Below are 20,240 nucleotides of genomic sequence, written 5' to 3'. Positions count from 1 at the left end.
AAGGACAACCCAGCATGCCCTTCAACTTCCTTTGTGCGGCAGATGTACCAAATTAAAGCCATGGAAACTGGGGAATGTTGTTTTATGGATAAGAAAACTAAGATTTTTTTTTTAACTTTTGGATTGCCTGGTTGGCATCTTTATTACTTGCTTACCAGATAAAAATAATGTATTTTATGTCTGACAGTTAAACTTTAAGGGGAGTGCAACAGCCGGAAACTAGGGATGACACCCTATGCAGTATTCAATAGAAAAAAATACCTTGCACATCCAAAGTAAATCTGTATTGGTTCCATGTAAAAGCATATGGCCAATGTTTCGGAGCCACGTAGGATTCCTTTATCAAGGCAATGTTTGCTGGGAGGCAAAAATCTGTCTGCCACTGTGCAGAAAGTCCTGTATAGGAAGCTCCTCTCAACACTTGCACATAGCTGCTGCTGATCTCAGATGAATACACATTGCGGTGTGTGAGCGTTAGTCGAGCCCGACTCCCACTTCCTATACAGGACTTTCTGCACAGTGGCAGACAGATTTTTGGGAAAACAGGTTATTGTACGTGTTTGGTGGTGGCAACATAACGCTGGCACATTGTAAACTAGCTGTGATCAGATATAATGGGCCTGATGCAACTGTCAGACTCGACAGAGTCCTATAATCAGGCCATTATAAGGTCACCTGATCCAATTGCATTTAGCCCTAGGCAGGGTGTTAAAAAACTTGCTTCGGTGATCTTATCACCCAGCGAGTTCTTTACATCCTATCCTGTAACCTAGAACACACCATACAATTCTCTGTTAGATTTACCAGCCAGATAGATAATTTCCAACACATTGGAAATTATCTATCTGCCCAGCAATTAGGCATTGTTCTACTCAGCAGGAGATAACCAGAAGACAATGCACCAGAGATAATGACCAGTCTCTACCAGTACTTTACAGAAAATTATCTTACAGAAAATCTAACAGGAAATTGTATGGAGTGTACTAGGCATGCTGCCAGTAAGTGATGCTTCCCGGCAGACATGAGCGTTACTTTATACTGGGCATACACGAGTCGATCCGGCGGCTTGATTAGCCGCTGTATCGACTCCCGCCACGTCCGCGCGTGCGCCCGGTTCTACTCCCGCTCGTCCCTGCCGGCGTTTCTTATCTTCCGCTCAATTCGCCGCTATTGTCCACCCGCGGGGATCGAGCGCGGAATCGATCCCCGCGGTGATCGGACACGGCGGATATTATCAATCGAGCCATTAGGCTCGATTGATAAGCCTCCCTCGACGTCGTGTATGCCCAGCATTAGATCTGCAAAAAGCAGGTCTAAACATGTTAACGCACGTCGTCACCACTGCATCTCAGGGTCTTTAAAAAGAAGACCCCCAGGGCTCCCCATCGGGCCTCCGCAGATAACCGAAGCCCTCCACGTAGCTGTCGCCCATTAGCAATTTACATAGTGCCGCCTCTCGCCGCAAGATTCACGACAGTGTCACTGTAACTACTGTCTCTCTTAGCCCAGACAAAGCATCTCTGGAGCTCCCGCTGTGGCTCCCCATTGGATCACAGTCTGGACCATTTGCATCGGCTCAGACGATGGACCAATGGGGAGCTCCGGCAGGCACTTCAAAGATACCAATGAGGAGCTCTGGGGGTCTCCTTAGTGAAGGAGACCCCCAGATGCAGCGGGGATGTTCAGCGGGTGCGTGCGAATCTCTAGGGAGCGGGGCCATGGTGCTGAAGGACAGCACCACAGGGTAAAACCTTGCGTCCCATCACCTGTAAAGAGGGACCATGGCTCAGGCTTGCTCCTGAGTACTGCTCCCTAGCGATCGGCCGTCGGACAAGTCAAACCGGCAGTAGGAGTTGCCGGTAATCCTTGTGTGATTTCAGAGTTATAAAGGCTCTTTCACACTACAGGCAGCGGTAAAAGGTTTTCAAGGCGTTTTAACGCCAACCCATTACTATCAGTTGTAAAGAGAAACGCCGCGGTCAGCCCTAAAAAAGCTCCTGGGAGCGTTGAAATGCAACGCTCCAAAACGCAGCGTTAGATGTGAAAGGTAAAATGAAAGTCTATGGACTTTCATTTTACCTTGGAAAACGCCAACTTTGGCCGTGGCGTTAAAAAGCCGAAAAAGCCCTCTAGTGTGAAAGGGCCCTAAGTAGCTCCCATCTGCAAGCTACTTATCACCTTGAATAGAATCAGGCCCAATATCTGATGCTCTATCACACTACGGGTGAATCTTTTTTTGCTTCTTCCGGGTGATTCCTGCTGATGGGAAAGAAGAGGACAGAAGCTCAGAGAGCAAGAGGACAAAGAGATCACTACATATTATATATGTTACGGCCAGAACCCGAAGTGTGGCCATTCTGGCCAGCCAATGTGCGAAGTGGCCGCAGCGCAGCGGCCAATGTTAGAAATGGAATGATGACACTAAGCTACAATGTATTTTACGGCCGTCTCGCTGCGGCCAAATGTATTAGAAGTTGGTTTATTGAATGAAATATAACCGGCGGCAATGTAAAAGATGAAGCCGCCGGCTTTCGCACTGCCTCCTCTCCTCCTCCCCCCCCCCCCCCCCGCCTCCCTCCTCTCCCTGCCTCCTATACAAAACGGAGCAGCCGGGGACACGCGTGTCCCGGAGAGTCATTCGTCTGGCTGGCCAGAACGCGAAGTGGCCACACTGGCCGTAACATATACGAGCGTGGTTTACTGGTCAGTTATTGGTCAGCCAGTGCCTCTGGCGAGCGACCAATTTTACATGTTGGTGGCACACTGGGTGTGGGTATGACAGCACCTGCAGGTTGTGGCAAGATTGCAATATATGAGGCAGTATCACATTATTAGCGATTCTTTTTGTTTTGTTTTTAAGGCAATAAGGGCCCATTCACACTAGGGCGATAAGCAGGCAATTCCGGCTAATGGCCTAAGTGCTAGTGCTATTGTACCCTATGGCAGTGTCCTCACTGCCGCGATTGGCGCCTATCATGGGCATTTTGCGATTAGCGCCAATCGCAAATCCATTACCTGCAGCATATTTCGAGCGATCCTAGAGCAATTGTGGTACAGTGCTTATAAAGTGCTGACCGCGATTGCTCTGAAATTACGGAAATGTCCAGTGATTTTTACCGCGCTAATCGTGGTAAAATCACTCGAGTAAAAGGCTAGCACCGAGCGCTAGAGTTTTGCGATTTTAGAGGTGAACGGGGCCTTATGGAATCCTAAAAGGACACTTTTCTGTGTAAACATCGCTGGAAAGGACTAATTGAATGCCATGTGAGCTTGAACTTATAAAGTGGGAGCGCCTGTACACCATAAGTTACAGACAAGCTCATGGTGAGCAAGAACTCCGAGGAGTGTGTAAGGGGGCTACAAAGAACCCAAAAGCCCTCTTGCTAAAGTGTTAGGAAAAACAAGTTTGCCTTCTTAAAACAGAAAGTATTTGCGATTATTCAGATTGGAGTGAGCATATGATGTCTCCCACAATGCATCACTGCTGAATATGCAAATCAACCCTTGTTGGCCCTGTAAGCTAGCCACACCTCCACAACTGCTGGAATGCAATGATGTGTCAGCTTGCTAATTGTCCTTTGTAGCCCCTTACACACTCCTAGGAGTTCAGAACTCCCGTTCACCATGAGCTTGCTGGGTAATCTATAATCGGGTCCTTCAAGTCCTACCCCATAGAGCCACATTAATCCATGCCATGCACTGATGAGGATCAACCAATCCCGAAACAGTCTGTGCGCATGTTGGACTATTGTGGCTCTGTACAAATAACAAGCTGACACATTGTTGCATTCCAGCGGTTCTGGAGGTGCAGTCAGTGGTGTAGCAATATGGGATGCAGAGGTAGCGACTGCATCGGGGCCCCTGGCAGGGGCAAATCCAGGATTTTCAAGGGGGGGATTCCTGAAAGCGGCATGTGGGCGTGGCCAAAACATGATGTGCGTGGAGCCAAATACTAGCAGTTTCTAGGCTAAATTGCACCCAGGGCGAGGGCGTAAAATGTGCCCCAATGTGGAGACAGGTATAGGTGCCCACAGTATAGGTAGCCAGCCGAGTATAGGTAGCCCCCAGTATAGGTTAGATAGGTATATGGTTCCAGTATAGGTTAGATAGGTATATGGCTCCAGTATAGGTTAGATAGGTATATGGCTCCAGTATAGGTTAGATAGGTATATGGCTCCAGTATAGATTAGATAGGTATATGCCCCCCAGTATAGGTTAGATAGGTATATGCCCCAGTATAGATTAGCTAGGTACATGCCCCAGTATAGATTAAATAGGTATATGCCTCCAGTATAGGTTAGATAGGTATATGGCTCCAGTATAGGTTAGATAGGTATATGCCCCAGTATAGATTAAATAGGTATATGCCTCCAGTATAGGTTAGATAGGTATATGCCCCAGTATAGGTTAGATAGGTATATGTCCCCCAGTATAGGTTAGATAGGTATATGCCCCCGAGTATAGATTAGATAGGTATATGCCCCCCAGTATAGAGTAGCTAGGTATATGCCCCAGTATAGGTTAGATAGGTATATGCCTCAGTATAGAGTAGCTAGGTATATGCCTCCAGTATAGGTTAGATAGGTATATGGCTCCAGTATAGGTTAGATAGGTATATGGCTCCAGTATAGATTAGATAAGTATATGTCCCCAGTATAGGTTAGATAGGTATATGCCCCCGAGTATAGATTAGATAGGTATATGCCCCCCAGTATAGAGTAGCTAGGTATATGCCCCAGTATAGGTTAGATAGGTATATGCCCCAGTATAGATTAGATAGGTATATGCCTCCAGTATAGGTTAGATAGGTATATGGCTCCAGTATAGGTTAGATAGGTATATGCCCCAGTATAGATTAGATAGGTATATGCCCCTCAGTATAGCTTAGATAGGTGTATGCCCCAGTATAGATTAGATAGGTATATGCCCCAGTATAGGTTAGATAGGTATATGCCCCAGTATAGATTAGCTAGGTATATGCCCCTCAGTATAGCTTAGATAGGTATATGCCCCAGTATAGGCTACATAGGTATATGTCCCCCAGTACAGGTTAGATAGGTATATGCCCCCCAGTATAGATTAGATAGGTATATGCCCCCCAGTATAGATTAGATAGGTATATGCCCCCCAGTATAGATTAGATAGGTATATTCCCCAGTATAGGTTAGATAGGTATATTCCCCAGTATAGGTTAGATAGGTATATGCCCCTCAGTATAGCTTAGATAGGTATATTCCCCAGTATAGGTTAGATAGGTATATGCCCCAGTATAGGTTAGACAGGTATATTCCCCAGTATAGATTAGATAGGTATATTCCCCAGTATAGGTTAGATAGGTATATTCCCCAGTATATGTTAGATAGGTATATGCCCCTCAGTATAGCTTAGATAGGTATATGCCCCAGTATAGTTTAGATAGGTATATTCCCTAGTATAGGTTAGATAGGTCTATGCCCCGGTATAGGTTAGATAGGTAGGCGGGGGGGGGGGAGCGGGGAGAGAGGAGTTTCCACTTACCTGCCTTCATCCTGCACGCAGCTTCTATCTTCTGCTTGTCCTGGTGCGCGTCGCATCGGTAAGAGCTCCCCCTGTGATGACATGCGGTCCGTCATCACAGGGGGCGCTGTTACCATAGTGACAGACGCCGGGACAGGAAGTACATGGAAGCCGGGCAGGATCCAGGCACCGTGTCTTCTCTCCCCGCAGCTCTGCCTTACGCCCGCTGCCAGCAGCAACCGACCCGAGGCCCCCCGCAGCGCCGCACTCATATCCTTCGGTGCGCCAGTGCCTGGATCAGAGGGGCCCATTAGGTGCCCTCCTTCATCCATCTTGTTAGTTTTGCATTGGTGCTATGCTGGTAATGAACACTTCTATATGTGCATTGAATAGTAGTAATCCTTAAAGTACCTCCGAGGCCAAATAGACATAACATTTTTTTTTACCTGTATCATTTTTAAATCCAAGGCGGAGACCCTCTGTGCCCTCCGCTCCGTTCAGCCGCCAATGTATCTATTTCAATGCCCCCAGGTCGGGTGCCGACCCCACCGCACGGATTGTGCGCTATTCCACCTCTAAGATGGCCGCCGAGAGGAGCCGCGGCTGCGCAACCTTTAGCCCTCCTCCAGCCGCGTACTGGGTCTCGAAATCCTCCTGAGCGTACGTCGGGCGCCGTGATGTGAGCTGTGTGCGTCATCGGGAGCTTACTGTGCAGAACAAGAAAACTCCATACTGCGCCTGCGCAGTAAGCTCCCGATGACGCGTTCGGGAGCAAGGACATGCGTTGCCGTGCAGCCGCAGTGCTATTCGTCTAGTGAGACAAATAATTAGCAGGTGACCTGCGGCAAGGAACAGAGGGGGCTTCAGTGACAGCGCGGGACTTGATTGCTGCAGGGGCCCGGTAGAAGCGCCAGGTAAGTGACACTTATTGTTTTTAAAGGCCACAGAACCCCTTTAAATTCAGATACATAAAGCATAGCTGTACTAGAACTTTAATTTATAGTATCAAAAGAAAACCCCATCTTTCACACACACACACAAAAATTCTATATATTTGGTTGGTCAGGGCGGAAACAAAAATGAAGTGCAGTTATCAGATAATACAGGACATAACAAATGCCTGAAAAATTGTCTGATTCTACGTTGTCTTGGCTTTAAAGCGATTATTTTGGGTGAATAAACGGCTCAGTGTAAGGATCAGTGAGCAGGCAATTGAATTAATAAACCTAGGTGATCAATCTTTTATAAAAGAAGGAAGATGAATGAAAATTTCTCATGCACCATGCCAACAAAAATATATAATGAAACCATAAAGAAGAGAATTGGCTCTTGGGTGCATGAAAAATTAATGAATATGAACTTTATTATAAAATAGTAGAAAAAACACATAAAGACTGTACAATAATACATAAACCCCCCTAACAAATTCTAAAATGTTAAACCTCCACTCAGCTGGGTATGTACTCCATTGAATCGATACGGGGCTGCAGTCCCCAAAACCTCTTTAAATAATTGAAGGCAGTTCAATGTGATGGCTAAACAGCAAAATCATGCGACATATATAGGCTGATGTATTGGCAAAGATTTAAGCATGAAGTCACAGGGCCTGTAGTAATCATAAATAAGCAACTGGTGATCTGATATTAAACATGGATCCAAGATCTCCAATCATGTATTGCCAAATGAAATGTAGTATCAGTTCATCATACCATGCAGGAAAATGAAGCAGAGTTCCTTATTATAATCATCTATTGCCAACAGCATCTTTCATATAGCCAGAAGGAACAGGTGATCAAATCCTCCATATGCTGATATGGGCTGTGAGTCCCCCACTCGCAGGGACATGCATAGATTGATGAGTAGCAATGATGTGAATGTAGCAAGGCAAAGCAAAGCCATACACGACCGGTCCATGCAGGATAAATCTGGCCATGCAATTTATGCAAAGCAGGTCCAAGCAGTACAAATGCAAAGCAAAGCCATCAAAGGTCGCATAGTTACCAGTCCTTGTATACTGCTGCCGTGTGGATAAATGAGAGGATAAGATCCAGTGGAGGTTCTTATGGCATGCCCAGCAGGGTGAGGTAACTGTCAGTGATGCCTGACATGTTTTGCCGCACTAGCGGCCTTTTCAAAGGCGAGACAGCAAAGAAATGCCTGTAGACGCCATCCATGCGTCTTTTAAGCGTTGTAATGTCCGCCTCCCGCTCACGCCATCCACCGCCACGTCATCGCGCACGCCCGTCCAAGCTGCGGCGGGCGCGTGCGCAGTGTGTCACTGGAGCGCAAAAGCGCTCCAACATGGCAAGACCCGGATGTGCGCCCTGCAACAAACGGGGATGCTCTCTGTGACCAATGCGCATGGCGAAGACCTGAGGGGAGGGGGCGGGGAGAAGCGAACCACAACACCCAAATACAGACCCCCACAAAATTGCATATCATGTACTATATTGGCATACAATCATATCCAAAAATAGACAAATTTTTATAATCATATGAAAAACACCTACGTACAAAAAGGCATAAAACTAATGTCAATCAGTGCGAGCCCCGGAATCAGCAAAATGCCGGTCCAGGGCTGCCACCAATCGACATGCAAACCGTCCATGAACCCCAAAGGGTTACCAACAAATAAGACTGGACTGGAAATCCGGCTCCCATTGTAAATAACCGGAAAACGGGGCACGAATGCACCCACATACGAGTACATGGGTCCACATATATACATAACCCCGATAAACTAATATGGCCAAAAAAGTGCCATTAATAAGAAGAAGTATGAGCGCAGCAGGGAGGAGAGGAGAGTCAAGATGATGTAAATATTGGGGAAACAAAGGAAAAACCTCGGAACTCTATTTAGGTAAGAATACTCGTGTTACGCTTGGAGGTGTAATCTCCACAGTCAGCATACAACACATAAGCTGACGTGAAGGAGGTACACACACCAGCACAAGGGATCAGGGTATCCCCAGTCTAGTGGAGGAGAGGACTGACTCCAATAGGAGATTGTGGCGCACAGAGCCGGTGCAGATCCGAACAGCCACAAACAACACTTTCGTAATAACGTCTCAGCGCAAAGTAGCGCTGAGCGCATAAACCAGGACTGAGGAGATCAGAATAAGTAGACAGAATGAACGCTTGCTAGCTAGCGGCTACTTAGCGACAGCAAGCGTCCAAAACCAGACAGACTGGAATGAGACAGCCAATGCGTTGCGGCGATGGCGTGCCTCACAAAGACAGGACAGGATAGTCAGAAAATAGCAGGATCGAGACAGATGAACGTAACACAGATAAATATACAATAAGTATGTTTTCCTAGCGTATTACAATTACAGCTATCAATGAAACTCTTCGTAAGGTCTGACTAACATATGTATATATCGGCAATGAACCGATATATGACATAAGCAGGAACGCTGACTAAGGCTGGAGTAATACAGGGAACAGGACTCAGAAGGATTCGCTATCTCTTCGCAGAGATGAACGCAATCCACAAATAGAACCAGGAACAGGATAACTAGCTCAGCACGGGTGTTCACGGTACGCGCAAACTACCAAAACGTGCTGGAAAACTGACTAACTGAACACAGGAAATAAACAGTTCGTGTACGTATATATCAGCGACACTGATATATTAACGTAACACGAATACAAGGAAAATAACAAAATGCGCAAGTATGCGTATATATTGGCGATGAACCAATATATGACACAAGACAAGCAAGTAGCAACTTCTAGAACAAGAGCAGAACTAGGAGGACTCGCTGACCCCTTCGCAGGAGTCAGCGCAGTCCACACGGACCAGGAACGAGGTGGGGCACGAGCAGAGTAACAGATACAATCTGAGACTATGATAGCCCATGAGGCATTGCAGGAAGCAGTTCTTTATACTGAGGTCATCCAATGGGAGCAGACCTGCAGATTCCCACACAAGTGAATGGTAATTAATCACAGGCTGATAGCAGGAAAAGGCAGACAATGATATGCAGCCTGCAGGAAAGGGACCGCCCCTCCACTGCAGCAGACAATGTTTGTTTACACAAAAGCATATTAAACTTTCAGAGCGACTGCAGATGGAATCAGCAACTAGTTTAAGTGCAAACCAAACTATGCAAGCAAATGCATGTAATGACATTAGAACTGCTTGGTTTGCAATACCACTGCAGTCAGCAGTAAACGCTGCAGAAGCGATCATAACAGTACCCCCCCCCCCCTTAAACGCGGCCTCTGGACGCCTATGAAAACTGACATATTTCTCCTGAACCACCCAAACCAAAAAATCAGAAGTGGGAAATCCAGCAAACTGATCTGACTGAAAATTCATGAAGGTCGGATCCGTCCGACAAAACCAAATTCCCGAATGAGTCTCACCAAAACTAGACCAATTGGAACCAGAACCTACTGAACCATGCCCGTCAGCACTACAAGCCTCAGTGTGACACCCATCAGAACCACGACTTCCAGAAAACAACCCCAAGAAACTCTCTGCGCGATACCCACCGCCTTCCAAGGACTGTCCAGAAACGCCAAAGCCTTTGCAATGCCCACCGGAACTGTCCTTACCAACACAAAACCCACTGTTGAACCAGTCCAAGGTACCAGGACAAGTTTCCTCAGAGATCTCCCAGAACACTTGGAAGCTCCAAAGAGATCCCCACAGGTCAGAATGCCCCTTAGGCTCACATGGAGAACTATCAAGAACCCCTATGGAACCCAGGGCAACTCCAGAGTCAGGGTCACAAGGACAAACATCAAGATCAGGGCTTTTAGGGACCAGAACCATCTCCGGGCATGCAGGCCAACCGGCAACATCAGAACATGTCTCCACTAGGGAAGCACGTGAGCACGCTAACACAGACACATCTGGGCAGTCTGGCATACGAAGCACATCTGGGCACACCGGCACAAGAGAAACCTCTGGGCATGTCAAGGAACTGCGAACCTCAAAGTCAGTCAAGACAGGACCGAAACCAGAACTGGGCAAAAAAAATTCATCATGACTAGACTTCATAGTTACTGGATTCTCACTAAAAACTGCAGGATCAGACTTAGATGTCGCTGATTCCAGCAGGGTTATTAACAAATCATGTTCAGGGGCATTTACAAGACAGGGCAAATCTTCTGATGTATGCACTGAACTAGACAGGGTTCCCATAGCTTCTTCTGGACTAGACAGAGACTCATCAAATACACTGGACTGGAGCTCATGAAGGGCTGCAAAACAAGTCAATATTGCAGCAATCCCCACTGAACTAGGCAAAACTGAGTAACTCACTGGACAGGAAGGGGGCTCTGGAACTTCTGCCACACCGGCCAGAGAACCAGAATTTTCCAGGATACAGGGCTGGGTTTCAGAAACACTCATTAACCCGGACTGAAATTCTGAGATTTCTATTATTTTTTCCAGCGAGTCAGAATTATCCATGTTACAGGGCAAGACTTTTGAAACATTCAGAGGACAGGGCTGGAGTTCCTCGGCTGTTACAACACCGGAGAGGGACTCAACAACATTGGTTAAATCAGACTGTGTACAGGGCAAGGTATCCAACACACTTGCTGACGAGGACAATATTTCAATGGCTTCTGCTTCGCTGGGCAGAAATTCATCAAGTTTTATTAGAGCAGACTGTAATTCCAAAACAGCTGCCAGACAAGTGAATATTACTGCAACACCAACTGAGGTAAGCAGTGCCTCAGACTGTTCTGCTAGAGGGTTTGAAGTATCCAAAGTACTGGGTGAAGCATAAGACTCTGTGACCACAGCTTCACTGGACAGGATCACCGAACAGTCCACACTGCAGGGCAAAACCATGGAAGCACCTGCTGAACAGCATAATGATTCTGTGACCTGAGTTTCATTGGAGAGATCTACTGCACAATTCATGGTACAGGGCAAGTTCACTGGAACATTTTCTGAACACGGTAATAATTCTGCGATTTCGGACTCACATAGCAGACGCTCTGAGTTATTCATGAAACTAGAGTGAGGTGTAGAAACAGGAAGATCAAAACACAATGTTTGCGCATCTAAATCACCATTCAATTGTGAAATTGGAAAATTCAGATGCTGGGGTTCTGAGATTTCTGGACAGGATTGCTGGGACTCAGAAACTGATGTAGTGCATCTATTGGCATCTGCTGGATCAGACAGGAGTTGAACTTTATTAACACAGGTAATTTCTGCAGAAGTGTTTGCAGAGACAGGCAAGATTTTTCTGGTGTCTGTTTCACTGAACAAAGATTCATGAGTACTGGCTAGGCTGGACTCAGAAGTCAGCAGGACCTCTGGGTCCTCTGCTGAGAAATTTGTGCAGGGCAAGATTAAGGAAGTATTAGTAATTTCTGTCTTACTGGGAAGTAACACTGAGTTATCCATGGTACAGGGTGGAATTACAGGAACTTCGATTTCACACAAAAGGAGCTCTGAATCACTCGCTGAATCAGCCAAAGGTGCTGAAGCAGGCGAGTCCTCAGGAACTGAGGAAGTGGAACAATCTCCACTTGACAGTGTGTCTTCCCTGGTATCAACTGATTGAATCGCATAAAAATCGTCCAGAATCATTCTCCACACATCGATCAATGGAGCCACAAAGTCATACCCACACACACCAGTCTTTATTAGGTTATAGGCAGACTTAATGCATGCATTCAATACTAATTCACTTTTTGCACTGTAAAACTGACAAAATGAACTTGCATCTTTCTTCCATTCATAGACCAGGGCTTCCATCTCTCCTTTCTCAAATGGAGGATCCCATGCATATTTAACAGCTGAGCATTCCGGCTGATCATAGTTTGCAAATGTGTTAGTGGCAGAAACATACATTGGGTTATTTAGCAGGTGATTGGCCGATTTCTTATTCCTAAGGATCTCCAGTACCTGTAGCAAGTGTTGAACTGTAGTGTATGCAAATTTCCCTTGCTGCACGAATAAATTGATCTGTTCAATACTCTGTAATATATCTTCATAATCATATTCAGATAATTCATTTAAACAAGAACCTTTATTTTCCCTGGCTAGCAATGAAAGTTCATTAGTAGTTTCATAGGTCCATTTGACTCCCCTGAATGGTGACTGAATTTCATTATCTGCTAATGGTGGAGTCTCGTTACAGATCTGATGCGCAGTCGCTAAGGGCAACGACTCCGCTGATTGTAACGCTTTTCTTTTGGAGCGTTTACGTTTGGCTTTAGACCCTGCTGCCTTAGCAGAAGAAAAGTTATCAGAACAATTATCTGCTTGCTGATTATTTTTGTAGGCAGTAGAAGGAGCAGCTGATTGACAAGCTGCCAGGAGCTTATCAAAAGGGCTAGGCAAATCGGTTTTGCGCAGCCAGTTATGGATCACAAACGCTAGAAATTCCAGTGGTCTTTCTTTAAAATTGGTATGATCCAAGACATCGTAGGCCCACTGAAACAATCTTCCCTTAAATAAAACATAAACTAGCTGGGGGGCCCACGTTGAAACAGGAGTAGCCTGGAGCTCAGGATTGGCCAGGAACCTGGCACATTCAGAAAAAAACTCATTTTCTGTTTCAGAATTGAGCTTCTCAAATTTCTTAAAGGAACAGGAACCATAACAAACAGTGTCATTTTTGCTGGGAACCCCCCCCCCACAATGGGGATTGGTAATGGGGCTATCATAATGTTACGCTTGGAGGTGTAATCTCCACAGTCAGCATACAACACATAAGCTGACGTGAAGGAGGTACACACACCAGCACAAGGGATCAGGGTATCCCCAGTCTAGTGGAGGAGAGGACTGACTCCAATAGGAGATTGTGGCGCACAGAGCCGGTGCAGATCCGAACAGCCACAAACAACACTTTCGTAATAACGTCTCAGCGCAAAGTAGCGCTGAGCGCATAAACCAGGACTGAGGAGATCAGAATAAGTAGACAGAATGAACGCTTGCTAGCTAGCGGCTACTTAGCGACAGCAAGCGTCCAAAACCAGACAGACTGGAATGAGACAGCCAATGCGTTGCGGCGATGGCGTGCCTCACAAAGACAGGACAGGATAGTCAGAAAATAGCAGGATCGAGACAGATGAACGTAACACAGATAAATATACAATAAGTATGTTTTCCTAGCGTATTACAATTACAGCTATCAATGAAACTCTTCGTAAGGTCTGACTAACATATGTATATATCGGCAATGAACCGATATATGACATAAGCAGGAACGCTGACTAAGGCTGGAGTAATACAGGGAACAGGACTCAGAAGGATTCGCTATCTCTTCGCAGAGATGAACGCAATCCACAAATAGAACCAGGAACAGGATAACTAGCTCAGCACGGGTGTTCACGGTACGCGCAAACTACCAAAACGTGCTGGAAAACTGACTAACTGAACACAGGAAATAAACAGTTCGTGTACGTATATATCAGCGACACTGATATATTAACGTAACACGAATACAAGGAAAATAACAAAATGCGCAAGTATGCGTATATATTGGCGATCAACCAATATATGACACAAGACAAGCAAGTAGCAACTTCTAGAACAAGAGCAGAACTAGGAGGACTCGCTGACCCCTTCGCAGGAGTCAGCGCAGTCCACACGGACCAGGAACGAGGTGGGGCACGAGCAGAGTAACAGATACAATCTGAGACTATGATAGCCCATGAGGCATTGCAGGAAGCAGTTCTTTATACTGAGGTCATCCAATGGGAGCAGACCTGCAGATTCCCACACAAGTGAATGGTAATTAATCACAGGCTGATAGCAGGAAAAGGCAGACAATGATATGCAGCCTGCAGGAAAGGGACCGCCCCTCCACTGCAGCAGACAATGTTTGTTTACACAAAAGCATATTAAACTTTCAGAGCGACTGCAGATGGAATCAGCAACTAGTTTAAGTGCAAACCAAACTATGCAAGCAAATGCATGTAATGACATTAGAACTGCTTGGTTTGCAATACCACTGCAGTCAGCAGTAAACGCTGCAGAAGCGATCATAACAACTCGATAATTGATACTGTCATTTAGCCCCTTATTTTCAGTAGCTTTTAGATCAAAAATCCAACGGGATTCGAGTTGTAGAAGCGATCTATCTAGATCACCTCCTCTTGGATGTAGATGGACTCTATCAAGGCCTATAAATTTTATGAAACTGGAGTCACCTCTATGTTGCAAATGAATGTGTCTAGCAATCAGGGACCTGAAGTTGAAGCCCGCGATGTCGCCCACATGGTCTTTAATCCTTTCCTTAAATGCACGTGTTGTTTTGCCCACATAGAAACAACCACATCGGCAGTAGAGCAGATAAATTACACCAATGGTGTTACAATTGACAAAATGTTGCAAAAACCATCTTTTGCCATTGGGCAACACCACGGACTTGCCTATCTCCAGGTATCGACAATAGACACATCCTCCACAACTGTAGGTACCTGTTACTGAACAATGTTTACGGGGACCCCCCTTTCCCCAGAAATGACTGGAAGTAAGTATATTCCGTAAGGTTTTACTACGTCTATATACAACCTGTGGTGTGGGGGGTAAGAACTGATTCAATTTAGTGTCATTTATTAAGACATGCCAATGACGACGGAGTGCATCCTCCACCTCACCTCTCTGGTCATTAAACCGAGTAATTAATCGCAATGGTTTCTGGCCATCCGTCTCTTTATGGCTCTTCACCAATAATTCTGAGCGTTTTGTTGATTTTGCCCGTTTGTAGGCTTTTTTAAGCCAACGGTCCTTATATCCCCTTTCCCTAAAACGGGAACGCAATAGTTTTGCCTCTTTTTCGAAGGCAATTTCATCCGTGCAATTACGGCGTAACCTAAGATACTGACCCGTCGGAATTCCACGGATCGTGTGTTCCGGGTGTGCACTAATAGCATGCAAATATGAATTCGATGCTGTAGATTTCCGAAAAAGTTGAGTGGATATGTATCCCTCGTCATTGGCCAAAATTGTAAGATCTTATTATAGATATTTTGGGTGACTGTATTACATGGAAGAGTCTCTATAACCTTGTTTCCTTTTCCATCACAGGAAATAAACAAATCCTGATCTTCGGAAATGCTGTCATATCACAAGCTGAAGAGCAAGCCAAGGTGGCCTATTATGGACACGACCTGGGCTTTGGACAGGAAAATTACTCTGTTCATTGGGCATCCAGCAGGGACATGGTGTGGGATAGCTTGTTGCCGGAACTGAAGAGCAAAGTGGCAGTTATGGGCGTTCCAAGAATCCTGGTCATTCACGTAGGAGAGGATGACTTGGCATCGGTGTCCACCAGCAGCATCTGGAAGCATACTACAAGAAGTGTGTTTAAGGATATAAGAGCTCAATATAAAGACACAGAGGTTTTCTGGTCAGTTATGCTCCCCAAAGTAGAATGGCGCTTTACAGCATGTGAAAAAAGGCGGAGGAATTACAACAGAATCACAGACGATATATTGTATCACGAATTCAACTACAAAGTCATCCGCCACGCTACGGTTGATAAGATGTTTAGGGAGCGATGTGGGAATCAAACCAAGTCTGGAGAAGTCAGCGAATATTCAGCTATAGAACTGGATACCTTCTGTATTGACATCAGGGATGCCATAAGAGGGGTACTGGGTGAGGCAGAACCGGCTGAGGGATCCAGTTAGTGTGTTGCCTTTGGAGTCTGAAGCCAAAAAATAAAGAAAAACGGATATTTACCTACGGAGAAGGAAGGCTCTGGGTCCTATAGAGACTTCCAGTTCCACTCTTCATCCCGTTGTCCCTGCTCTGGCTCCCCCATTAGCAGTCTCTGAACCATCGGTCGGAAACTGCTCTCTTCTGCTGAAGGTGGGCTTCGGAAGTGTTTGGGAGCACGTGAGGACGGGCAGCTCCATACTGCGTACGCACGAGCGCTATCTCTTGCTCGTGCCCAGTACAGAGACTTCCGGAGCCTCCGGCAGCTGGATATTTAATCAGAGGAGCTTGCGGGGGAATGAGTGGATGAGGAGAGGAACGGGGAGATTCTGGAAGACCCAGAGCCTTCCCTCTCCATAGGTATCTGTTTTTTTGTTTTGTTTTTAATTTTTGGCTTCAGATTCACTTTAAGTGTACCGGAGGTGACATGTAACATGATGAGATAGACAAGTGTATGTACAGTGCCAACTATACAAATAACTAGGCCTATTCTGTCTGAGAAAGTACCATTCAAGTATGCAAGTTTCAGTAATGTCTGGTACACACGAGATTTTCTGCCAGATTTACTGTCAGGTCGATTATTTCCGACAGGTCCAATCTGATTTCTGATGGATTTTCCGTTCACTTCTATGGAAAATCGATCAGAAATCAGATCGGACCTGTCGGAAGTAATCAAACTGACAATAAAGCTGACAGAAAATCTCATTGTGTGTAGCTAGCATAAGTGTTAAAGGGAAACCTAATCCCAATGAGGAAAAATGAGTTTCACTCACCTGGGGCTTCACTCATTCCTGGATCGTCTGGTCCCCTGCTGCAAACTAGTTTCGTTTTTGCCGACTATGAGTCGGCAGGCCGCCACGCATATCATTGCATGCGTTCCATCGGTAACAGGACACTACAGCGGGTGTCACTGCGTACAAAGATACATGTTGACACCTGCTATAGCGTCCTGTTACCATGGTAACGCGTGCAAAGATACGCGTGGTGGCCCGCTGACTCAATCGGCAAAAACGAAACGAGCTTGCAGCGGGGGACAAGACGATCCAGGAATGACGTTGAGGGCACAGGATGGCTGCAGGGGGCTAGTAAAAGCCCCAGGTAAGTGAAACTAATTTTTTCCCATAGGGTTTAGGTTCCATTTAAGGTATTGCAGCCATAAAATTCCTTCCTGGCAGAGAACAGCTTCTGAATGCAGGGGTTGAATAACAAAAAAAAAAAATCAATAGTTCATATATTTTACTCTGGGACACTGAAAGACTGTACGAAAAAACTCATTCAGCTGAGACAAGCAGCTCTGTGAAGCTGGCCCCCTACAATCAGCACACATCAACACTTCATCATGTTTGGTTAGTGCTACGTTTGTGCCCATGTGTGCTGCAAAAATTAAGATTTATTTTGCTTTCATTTCCCAGATAATATCACCCGCCACCCATACAATGGCCTACAGACCTGTAACTGGTATGGTTGGATAGTGCTGTGCCTGTGCTCATTTGTGCTGAAAAGTCCTCATTCTATCTTTTACAGTTTCTGAGATATTAAAGTTATAAAAGCCCAAAAGTTCACTCGGCCTTTGCAATGTTGTTGGGGGGGGGGGGGGGGGGGGGGGAGGGAGGTCGTTGCTTGATTGAACTTTTGAGCTTCACAAAAACTTGAATATCTCAAAGTGTAGAAGATAGAATGATAATTTCTGCATAAACACAGACTATCCAACCATGCCAGTTTCATGTCCATAGCTGTTGTACCGGAGCTGGGTGATGTTATTGTCTGGTATCACAATAAAATAACTGCTATAAGTGGCGCAAATCTTACATTTAGCAGCACAAATGGGGGTACAAACGTCGCACTAACCAAACGTGATGGAATGTTTGTGCTGGTTGTCAGGGGAGGGGCAGGCGCACAGAGCTGAGGCAACCTACTTATTCAACTTTTAAGTAGAAAATAAAGCTGAAATTCTACAAAAAAAAAATCATTTTTAGCAGTTGGAGGATAGATACAACTCTATCTCATCAGTTTATTTTCACCTCAGTTTTCTTTTAGTAAGTTTTGATAGTACCTCTGTACATAGTAAATGTGATTGAACAGTTTTATAAATTGCGGTGATTATGCAGCATATGCTGCATAGGGTTCAAAATATGACCAACTGAAGTAAACTCCACCCCCTTTCCTTTTTTTTTTTTTTTTTTCAATTACTTTACATTTCTAGACAGTCAGTGATGGTTGTAATGTATATGTGTCTGGAGCCTGTGCTGTGGAGATGTTGCCTGTGAGATAGAGGATGAATAAACCGGTACAGAAAGAAATGTGTGGGCGTGTGTTAAGGGGTCCTATGCTGGCCTGTGCTTCAGCTGATGGCCACACCAGAAAGCTTTGCTGTCTGTGCTATGCCCAGCATGCTTCCTGGTTGTGTAGGGCAGGTCTCTGCCTCCTACTGTTTGGTTCCTGAGCAGTAGCCATCATTAGTCCCAGGCAAAGTCATATGGGGGATAGGATTTCCTATGTAAATACTGTACCTACACAGGCTTCGACGCATAAAAGAAAATAAAAACAGGTCGGTGACATACCACATTTGGTATTTTAGACTCCCCCCCCCCCCCCCCCCCCCCCCAGTCATAAATATTTTCACAGGTGCGGTAGAAGTTTGGTAATTTACCAAAAATAATTTTAATTCACAAAGACCCGTGTGGCAAACAGTAGAACAGCTGTGGAGTAGGTCTCTGTTCTGTTACAGTGATGTTCTCCCACTTTTGTGCAGTGATGGCATTAGAAGTCTTCGGGGGCCGATTGCTCCTGAAGACGGGCCACTCTATACTGCGCACACGCGAGCACCCTCTCTCGTGCACCCGTGCATGTGCAGTATGGAGCAGCCTGTCTTTAGGACTCAGTCCCCGATGTCCCCCATGGCAGGGTATTTAAAGAAAACCTGTAACGAAAAAAAACTCCCCTGGGGGGTACTCACCTCGGGTGGAGGAAGCCTCCGGATCCTATTGAGGCTTCCCCCGTCCTCCTCGGTCCCACGGCGGTAAAGTTCACCGAACAGCGCGGATGTAAATAGTTACCTTTCCTGGCTCCAGCACAGGCGCAGTATCCGCTCTCCGCTCAGAGATATGCGGAAATAGCCGATCGCTGTCGGGCCGCTTTACTAGAGCGGACCCGACAGAGATCGTCTATTTTCACCTATCTCCGTGTGGAGAGCCGCAACAGCGCCCCCCGCTGGAGCCAGGAGAGGTAAATAAATCAGCGCTTGTCAGTTTTGTCGAGGGAGGATTCCGGGACACTTCAGGAGAGCCAGCACTGGACTGCCTGCAGCTACAGGGTGGGGGAAGCCTCATTGGGACCCTGAGGCTTCCCCCTACCGAGGTAAGTAACCCCCAGGGGAACTTTTTTTTTGTTACAGGTTCTCTTTAAACGGTGGAGCCAGCAATTAACAGAGGAGAGGAGCGGGAAAGATCTATAAGGCCTAGCCTTCCCTCTCCTTAGGTAAGTATCTGGTTTAATTATTTTTTATTATTACAATTCTCAATGACGTTAAGAAACTGGAGCTCCCCTGTGAATGAGAAAACATCCTCCCCTCACAGTTGCGTAATTGAAACTGGTTGTAAATCCCTTTATTCCGGGTATACATTCACCTAAAGGATTATTAGGAACACCATACTAATTTGACCCCCTTTCACCTTCAGAACTTCCTTAATTCTACGTGGCATTGATTCAACAGGGTGCTGAAAGCATTCTTTAGAAATGTTGGCTCAGGGCCGGGCCGAGGCAGAGGCGAGAGAGGCTCCAGCCTCAGGGCGCAGTGTAGGAGGGGGCGCACAACTCACTCAGCTATCATTCTTCTATTGTGTTTGAAGCAGAGAGAAATAAGAAAAGGGGGTACATGGCAGTGTCTGCAAGCCAGATAACTAGAGATTAAGGTGTTGGGGGTCCTGGGGTGCCTCTTAGTCTAATAGCAATCAGTGTGTGACGTCTGGAGTGGGAGGGATGGAGAGGCGTACTTTGGTGTCTCAGCCTTACGTGCTGGAGGACCTCGTCCTGGCTCTGTGTTGGTCCATATTGATAGGATAGCATCTTGCAGTTGATGGAGATTTGTGGGATGCACATC

General features: G+C 46.0%; 1 protein-coding gene across 1 annotated transcript in view; it reads left to right on the top strand.

The window, feature by feature from the left end:
* LOC137524254 (nuclear factor 7, ovary-like) overlaps positions 1 to 17,017 on the top strand; it is a 65,690-nt gene extending 48,673 nt beyond the window's left edge. Inside the window, exon 10 of the mRNA XM_068243907.1 lies at positions 15,509 to 17,017. Coding sequence (XP_068100008.1) covers positions 15,509 to 16,113 — 605 coding nt within the window. The 3' untranslated portion in view covers positions 16,114 to 17,017. The remainder of the gene's footprint in view (positions 1 to 15,508) is intronic.
* Positions 17,018 to 20,240: the final 3,223 nt, after the last annotated feature.

This window comes from Hyperolius riggenbachi, chromosome 7 (assembly GCF_040937935.1).
Source record: "Hyperolius riggenbachi isolate aHypRig1 chromosome 7, aHypRig1.pri, whole genome shotgun sequence".
Classification (NCBI taxonomy): domain Eukaryota; kingdom Metazoa; phylum Chordata; class Amphibia; order Anura; family Hyperoliidae; genus Hyperolius; species Hyperolius riggenbachi.
Note: the sequence above shows the minus strand (reverse complement) of the source record. Positions and strands in the feature narration are given on the sequence as shown.